At 44.1% G+C, this 8,843-nt stretch overlaps 1 protein-coding gene across 1 annotated transcript in view; it reads right to left on the reverse strand.

The window, feature by feature from the left end:
• The window catches only part of BPTF (bromodomain PHD finger transcription factor), a 123,935-nt gene that overhangs the window by 17,206 nt on the left and 97,886 nt on the right, over positions 1 to 8,843 (reverse strand). The window contains exons 22-26 of the mRNA XM_012732982.1: positions 7,509 to 7,726; positions 4,210 to 4,432; positions 2,737 to 3,653; positions 1,303 to 1,385; positions 790 to 1,015 (exon numbers count right to left, since the gene is read on the reverse strand). Of these exons, the coding sequence (XP_012588436.1) occupies positions 790 to 1,015; positions 1,303 to 1,385; positions 2,737 to 3,653; positions 4,210 to 4,432; positions 7,509 to 7,726 (1,667 nt within the window). The remainder of the gene's footprint in view (positions 1 to 789; positions 1,016 to 1,302; positions 1,386 to 2,736; positions 3,654 to 4,209; positions 4,433 to 7,508; positions 7,727 to 8,843) is intronic.

The following is an 8,843-nucleotide window of genomic DNA, read 5'->3' on the forward strand; positions in this document are numbered from 1 at the left end:
AAAAAAAAAAAAAGTGTATGAATAGACATTTTCTTTCATATTTTCAGTAAATTTCCCCAAGCAAGCAGAGGGCTAGCAATACCTACAGAATCCACTGGAAGTCAAAGAAGAATTCTGGTCTTACTTAATGAGCATACTTTATTTTCCATTCTTTCAACAGCTACTTTGCAGTTTCTCTGTTTAGTGTCCTCATGAAATTTTGTTTTTAACTAACTTGTTAAAAGACATTGTCGAGGGCCCTCCCTGGTGGCACAGCGGGTTAAAGCACAGCACTGAGAAGCTAAGGCCGCTTCCACATGAGTTCGATTCCCGCCTGTCCCGGAGGTGACCACATGGCGCGGCAGACCTCTCCTGGTCCACCCGCTGCTCCCCTCAGTAGTGTACTTTGTCCATCTGCCTGTTCTGCTCCCCACTCTGTCCCTGGTGAAGCCTCTCGCCGCCCCTGAGCTTCTGGCCTGTACCCCAGTTCTGTATGCACAAATAAATAAATCTTAAAAAAAAAAAAAAAAAGACTTTGTCGAATAAGAAAAGATATTCCTGAGAGATCTCAAATGTTTTAACCAGTAGAACTAACCTCTCAAAGTGATAAGAGAAAGCATATACATTTAATTTAAATTCTGTTGTTTCAAAAGACTTGTGTCCCATTGACTTTTACTGTATTTACTCTCTATAAAGAGATGTGAATTTTAGAAAACAAACTGAAATTGTAAGCTTAATCAAGATTTTAAGGGGAAAAAATCAACATGGATATGGAACGCGGAACATGGAAGGCAAAGAAATGCCTCTCACCTGCACCTCGATCTGCAGGTCCTTGTCCAGGAGCGCTCTCTTTTTCAGTATCTCAGCTTTGAGTTGCTCTTTGTGCTTAAAGAGCAGCGCAGAGAGTTTGGTAGCGTTCTGCTTGCTGCGTTTCTGTTCCACGCTTTCTTCACGCTTCCGTTTTTTCGCTGCCTGTTTTTCTTCTTTATCTATTTTATCCAAGATATACTTCATCACCTGGTTACAGACAATCATTCTGGAGAAAAACACACAACCTATGTAATGCTGGGCATTTCATTCTGGTTAGTTTAGACATGATTTTTCTGTGTCCACAGTTGGTAAACAAACTCTGTGACTGGAGAGTTTCAAGGAGTGGTTCAAGCCCATGCTGAGCAGTGAATGTCAAGTGTTCTCATTCAGTGAATGACAGTCAAGAGAAAAAATTGGAACTTCTGTGCACATGCATGTTAAAGACAAGAAACCAATACACAACCAATATTCAAAGAGCCCCTATGATACTGGATTATAAACGTTTCTCCCTACCTTTGATTCTCTTCTCTTTCAGCTGGAGTCATGGTCTTTTTCTGTTTTAAATGTTCTATTACAGCATTATGTTTCATCACCACCTTCAGGACAGAATGAAACCCCAAAGCACAGTTTAAAATGATTACAAATTGATACACAGGTGACAGTAGAAATCTCAGACACTAAGAATCTTATATCGCAACACAAATAAAATCAGCAGCTACTACATGGCCTTGGTGCTTATCATATCCCAGTCAAGCATTCAACAGTGCCTCATTTATTCCTCATAACAACACTGAGAGATAGGATTAATTCTAGAAATGAGATACTGTGACATAAAGGAATTCCCTTGGTGAGATTAGCAAGTTATATTACTGTGTGGTTCTGTAAACCATTATTCAGTCAGCTATCATTCTCCAAAGGCCATGTTTTTAACATTATGCTCTTATCAGACATTACTTTTAGAAAACTTCTACAGATTAAAGACACACTGTAATCATTCTCACTGGACAGACAATACAGTACTAGAAGCTGGGTCATAATGCATTTGAACATGTTATATATGCAGTGACAGTAATTTTGTAAGTATTTCCACACATCTTTAAAACCCCTTTGCTGTTTAAAAAGTGCTTCTAAATACACGACTTCATTTAACCGTCACCAATAATCTTGTGTGGCTAAAGAGGAGGTTTCAATGAGGACATAGTTGAGGGACAATAGACAGGAGATTAAGGAGCTGAATGCAGGTCTCATGACTGGGGGTATTTGAAATCCACACTCCAACCCCTGTCCAGCACTGAGGCACCTACTAAGGATGCAAGTAAGGTCCACTCCAGTAAGGCTCCAGTATGTTGTATGTCTGACTTCATGTTAAGCAGAACAACGCTAACTCATTTGACCTGTCTTAGAGCACTAGGATGCTGCTGCATGATGCCACTTCACAGTTAGGCTACGGGACAAGAGGATTTAAACAAAAAAAATATTCTTTATTCGAACAGCCAACCCCCCAACCCACTGGTATTCAGAATTTTAAAAAGAAAAAAAAAAAAGAGGCATGGCTAGAAATGCACAGCTGAACCTGTCTTGCCTTGTCTACATGCAAACTAAGGAGTGACTACTCCAAGTAACTTCCAACTGCTGATGCTTGAAGTGACTTTAAAACTTAAACCTTCAAGTTTTGTATTAATGAAACTTAAACACCTGACTCCATTTCCCCATCTTACTTCTTCCCAATACAGGTAGTTTCTACTGATAAGCACTGACTGTATAGAGCAAACAGAGGTCCCAACCACAGCAGTCATTCGACACTCTTGTCAAAGCAGGGCTGCTCGTAAGTTGACGTTACCAGTGACTTTGTCTCATTTTGGAGACCTAACACAACCAAACGCTAAGCTAATGCACAGCACAATATTTCAAGCTACTGAACATGCTGCTTTTACTTAATAACTTTACCTGTTTCTGAATGATTTCACTTTGATTAGAAGCTTGGAGGGTGTGTTCCCGCTTAATTTCTATCTGTTGCTGTTTCTTCTTTTGCTGCTGATCCCTGAGTTGCTGAACCCTTTGCAACTGCTCTTGCACACTGGCTGCCTGCACTGTAACCACATTCTGAATCTGGTGAGTCTGCACCGGATTGCTTTGCTGAATTTGAATAGGTAATTGGAGTTTGATTTGCTGGGGCACACCACCTTGCTGAGCCTGTATCTGAGCCACAACCTGTGACTGGATCTGAGAGAGAGCCTGGACTTGTTGTTGTAGCTGAGGCACAGCAGTGACTTGGGGCTGTGGCTGCTGGATTTGAAGCTGAGGACGGGACGGGGAGGAAACAGTAACTTGACTTAACGTTTGTCCTGATGAAAGAGTTTGAGTTGAAGACTGTACCTGGGGTTGTGGTTGTGGCAGGCCCTGGGAAGGTGTCTGAAGAGATGTATGTGGCTGAATTGGAATCGGTTGTGAGGTTGTAGTCTGAACCTGGGCTGGCTGTCCAGGAGACACCTGGGATGGAGTTGACGGGCGTATTCGGGTCTGTGGTGGACTCTGGACGCGAGCAGGAGACTGTCCTTGGACATTATTTTGAGGCTGACACTGCACTGCAACGTGGGGTTTGGATGACTGTGCTTGGGCAGGTGGTGCTTCAGAAGGGAGGTGGGATGCGACAGTTGTTGGGGTCTGAACATCAGGCTGAGTCTGCACTTCAGGCTGAGCTGGGGACTGGGGCTGGGTTTGGGACTGGGGTCGAGCTGAAGGCTGAGCGGCCTGTGGCTGGGCTTCAGGAGGACCAACACCTGGTGACTGAGCTGTTGGCAGCATTTTGGACTGTTGCACCTGTGACTGGGGTGATGATTTACTCTGCCTTTGTTCACTTGTACCTGCAAAAGGGAAAGATCAAATATTTCTATTATTCTAGAACATAAGGCCACAGTTAAAGTAGCTAAAGAGGATTATCTGAAAATGAGGGTTCTGCGATTCAGCATAGCAATATCCTCAAAGATACTCTTGGGGTTAGGACTCTGCTAAATTGGACAGCCTGGGTCTGGGGCGTGACTGTCCTCCACACACTTCACGCCATCTCCAGAGTGCTGGCTTCTGAGGCAATGTGTGCCCTCTGCAAGTTAGCCAGGTCTTCCGGCCCAGACTAATGCCAACCTGCACTGTGGTGGTATGCAGTGTCTAAATTTGTAGTAGGCAGTTAACAAAGTGGTTCTGACCTGCAGTTCTCAACAGCAGTACATCTATGTACATGTACTAGTTGGAAGTGGTGGTGGTGAGAGGGAGTCTGTGGAGGGTTTGAGAGGCTGGGCATGTCGGCCGTGAACTCACTGACGGGAGGCGTCCGCCCAGACAGGCCCTGATCCGCTTTCCCCTCTGTGTACCCAGCAACCCTGGGGAATAGCATGCAGCGCTCTGATAGCCCCGACGTTCTACCTGCTGCTGTAGTAGAAACAGTGGTGGTAGTGGTGCTGGCCGCTGCGGCTGTGGTTGCCAGTGGGGTAAAGAGGAACCGCTGAACAGTACCATTTGGCATAGCAGCTTGCATCAGCTGCTGTCCTGGACCCGGAAGTATAGGCACCCCTTGAGGGATCAACTGCAACTGTCCCGTAGTCTGACCTTGTCCTTGAATAACTACCGTCAAACCTTGACTGCTTCCCTGTGGAAAAAACACACAGCATATAAACAGTGTTCACAGCATTAACCCATAAGCATAACAATTTCACTTTGAAAAAGTCCTTTAATATAATGAAATTATGTCTGTGAAGGTCTATGAAATAGTGCCAAGAAAAAAATCAGATAAGCGAAAATCAGAAGACTGATTGGAAGAATCCTGGATGAACAATCCAGAGTTCTCATCTAAGCTCTTTAAATGGATAGCCAGAAGGCTGTCCATTCCAGACTGAAGTTTCCCAATCTACAAAATAAGGCGGCTGAAGTTTATGACTAAATTCTGTTTTTAAATAATCTTATGTTGTTCTTATTTCACAATTCTGGAAGTATCTTTACATATTCTGCTGCACATGATTCTCACAGTGGGACTTTGTGATAGCAGGAGAGAAGATACTACTATTAATTTTATTATCAATTAAACAACTCAGGTCAGAAAGTTCAAATTTGTCCAAAGCTACAGATCAAGGTAAAGGGGAGTTGCCCAGGCTTCCTAGTTACTAAATCTCCATTTGAAGAGTTTGAGCTGACAAGCCTGGTGTGTGAGCTAAAGCACAAGGAGCTTAGGATTCTAGATATGGAATGAAACACCAAGTCAGGAGGGCTGCTATTATCCCAGTGGTTATCAAAATGGGGACTTGGAGCTAAAAACTCCTCTGGCTAGGACATATTAATCCCGTAACCTACTACCAGGAACATGGCAGGAGATAGAAGCAAATCTGAACCAGTTCACCCCAACTCCACAGTGACTGAATGGGTGCCACACAGCCCTCACCCCGACACTCACTCCATTGTTGACTCTGAGCTCCTCGTTTACTCTTGCTTTTCATGTAGCTATAGCGCTCACTCAAAAATACACCACACATCACGTGTAAGTCAAGTCATAAAGTGAACCCCTGTGAAGCCAACGCCTGCCCACCACGCCAGCACTCAAGAAGCCCCGAGCATGCGCCCGACGCTGGTTACTTCCTTTCCCCGAGAGGCCGTTGCTTTCTCACACTGCATTTCTTCAAAGTGCTACTGCCTAGCACAGAGTCTACCTAGGGCCTCTGTCTCCTAGCTCCATGAGCACTAGGCACACAGAAAACAGTGAGAATGACGCCCCTCCAGGTAGCTAATACCGTAGCCCTTGGGACCCTGTGTAAAACAGCTTAGTCAAATTTCGACTGTTTCTGAAATGTATGCAGATGAAGCCATACATTTGTTTTATCACTTGTTTCTTTAGTTCAACAATGTACACTTATGTGGCTGTAGTTTGTTCACTTTCATTGCTGTGGGGACACACCACAATCTAGGGATCCAAGATCGCATTTTCATTGTCCTGAGTTCCTGACTCTTATGAACGATGCTGCTAGAAATATTCATGTCCCCGAGGCTCAGATAAATTAAGACTTTCTCTAGGAAATGTATTTTCGATCCTTAGAGGGAGAATGACCGGCCCAGGGCATGTGCATCTCCCCCTGGATAATATCCAAGTGTTTTCCAAAATGGCTACAACCCAATTGGCACACTCACCAGTTGAGCATGAGTTCATTCTCCTCCACGTCCTTGCTAACTTTTGGTTTTGGCCAACATTTTAATTTATACCAACCTCTTAGTCACATGGTTTTAATATGCATTTCTCTCATTTCAAATAAAATTCAGCAGGTTGAAATTTAGAGTTTCTGTCAAGTTTACTTGTTCTTTTTTTCTCCTGAGCTATCCGGATCTCTCTCCTCCTTGATCTGTAGTGATTCTTTGAATATTCCAGTAAATAGTTCTTGGTTGGTTTCTAGTTCTAGTTTCTCTCGTTCTGTTAACTCTATAGTGCACAATGAACTGGAATTCTTATTTTTATTGTAGATGAATGTACAAGTCTTTTTCTTTTTAGAGTGTATTTTTTTATGTTTCAGAAAGTCTTTCCTCTCTGAGGATATGAAGACTTTCTTCATCCATCTCCTAACAGGATTATACTGTTTTTCTTTTCATACTTCAGACTCTTACTTCCTGGATTTGAGTTCAGGAGTGCAGTTCTGGTTCCATTTAACGCTTCAGGAGCACCAGTGATCAAACAAAGGTTGGGAATAGCGCCCTCTCCAGGTAGCAGATGCAGTGGCCCCTTTTTCTCGGGATTGCTTTGTGGTCCCAGCACCATTTACTAAGTTACCTGCCCCTTTATCAATGATCTCCCAAGCAGCTCTGTCAGAGAGCGCAAACAGGGGTCACTCTGTACTCCACTATTCTTAAGTCTGCCTTAGGTCCGGCCCTCACTGTATTCATCAGTACAAACACTGACATCAGATCATCACAAAGGGCCCTCCCTGGTGGCACAGTGGGTTAAAACACAGCACTAAGAAGCTAAAGCCACTTCAGCATGAGTTCGATCCCCGCCTTCAGGGCGGGGCGCGGCAGACCTCTCCTGGCCCGCCCGCTGCTCCCCTCAGCAGTGTACTTCGTGGATCTGTCTGTTCTGCTCCCCACTCTGTCTCTGGTGAATTCTCTCACTACCCCTGAACCTCTGGCCTGTACCCCAGTTCTGTATGCACAATAAATCTTAAAAAAAAAAATCATCACAAAGGGCAACTCCTCAGTGCTTCAAAAGTGTTATCACTGCTTTTGACCCTTTGCATTTTCACTTAAATTTTAAAAATCTGCCCGTCACATTTCACAACACTACCTCTTTGGTTGGCTAGAACAGCATTCCATTTGTTGACTACTGCTGGGAGGGTGGTTCATACTGAGTCTCGCAAGGAAGCAGTTTAGTATATTCAGAATTTATTTCGCCTATGGAAACTGGTCAACTAATAAAAATTTGGTGGTTAAAGGGTTATTTGGGGAGGGGAAGAGGAGGAGGAGAGGGAAAGGGTTATTCACTTGGCTGTTATATCTCATGGCTTAAGGAGTCTAGAGTTGGGGTTTCATTATATTCTGAGGGTAATGAAGTGCTTTTACTTGACTCTAGGAAGCAGTCATTAAAAAAAAAAAAGTATAATTCAAAGCCCTTGAAAGAAAAAAGTGTATTTTTTAAACCTAAAGCAACAATAAATAAAACTGCCTCTAAAGTAAAGTGAGGCCGCATCACTTACGTGGCCCTGCGTTAGCTGAGTGAGCTGAGCCATGGTGAGCTTCACCTGCCCTTGCTGGGGGCGAGGGGGCTGTGAGGCTGAGGACTGCAGCGTGGCAGGGGGCGTTCCTGTGGCTAGTCCTTTCTGCCCGGATGCTGAGGACACTGTACTGGGGGCAGAGATTGCAGTGGAGACAGGCTGGCCTCGGATGATCTGGGTCACCACTTGCTGAGGAGTACCTATAACACAGAACATCAGGCTGCTTACCTGCTCTTGGCAGTACTTGCAGGTGAATGCTGTTCAATGCTCAGATGAAGGTCTGCTTTTCAAAAAGACTTACGGGACAGTAATGCCTAAGGGCCCATTCAGACGCACACCCAAAGGACCCACTTGGCTGTCAGTGAGCCAATTTCACTCAGGGCACTGACAACCACTCTCTCATGTCTCCTATCTGGAAATGAGTGAAAAAGAGGATTATTTTCCCTATGGGGATAAAGCCAAAACAGCTGGGAAGACTGAGAGAGAAGAGAATATACATGTCATTTATAAAGCTGTCTTTCTAGAGAATATTAAAAATGATCTAATAATCATGGACTATTCTGGGCCAATCCCATTTATAAATGAGCTTTCCTCACAGCTCTTTGTCAGACAGTATAGCAAAGCCATGAAGCTAGGGTCACTTTGCCCTCAATAGTGGGCAACGCGCGCGGACTGCCCGGGAACTCCTGGGCAGGGCAGGTTGGGTGATGGTGCCCCATGCTCTCAACTCTTGTTTCTCAATTTGCTGAGACTGGAAGAAAAGGCAAATGAAATATTTTCCCCTGTGGAAGAGCTTCCCTGACAATTATTTGGTAGTTAACTTCACATTGTTCATTAACTAGTACTAAACATCCACTTCTGAAGTTTGCTTTGTCTTTCCCATCCCGCTGTCTGCATATACCTCTTTCAATGGTTAGTGCTTAGTATCTTTGCACATATGTAAAACTGAACCTGCCAACATTTTCCTTTTTTAAAAATACAATGCCATGGTAAAATCCTTGCTTATAAATTTTTATGTGCTGCTATTTCCTTAGAATAAACTTGCCCCAGCATCACTGGGTTCAGTACTGAACTGACTCCCCGCACCAAGCACCCATTTCACTTAGCAGCCCTGGCTATTTCCATTAAGTGAAATATTCTGGCAATCAGAAATGTATCACAGTATCATGGAGTCTGAATTTCTTCAACTTAAATTTCTTGTAGCATTTAAAACTGCTGTAACTGGGGCCCTCCCTGGTGGCGCAGCGGGTTAAAGCACAGCACTAAGAAGCTAAAGCCACTTCCGATCCCTGCTTGCCCTGGAGGTGACCACATGGC

Source organism: Condylura cristata, unplaced genomic scaffold (assembly GCF_000260355.1).
Source record: "Condylura cristata isolate star-nosed mole 26May11 unplaced genomic scaffold, ConCri1.0 scaffold00038, whole genome shotgun sequence".
NCBI classification, from domain to species: domain Eukaryota; kingdom Metazoa; phylum Chordata; class Mammalia; order Eulipotyphla; family Talpidae; genus Condylura; species Condylura cristata.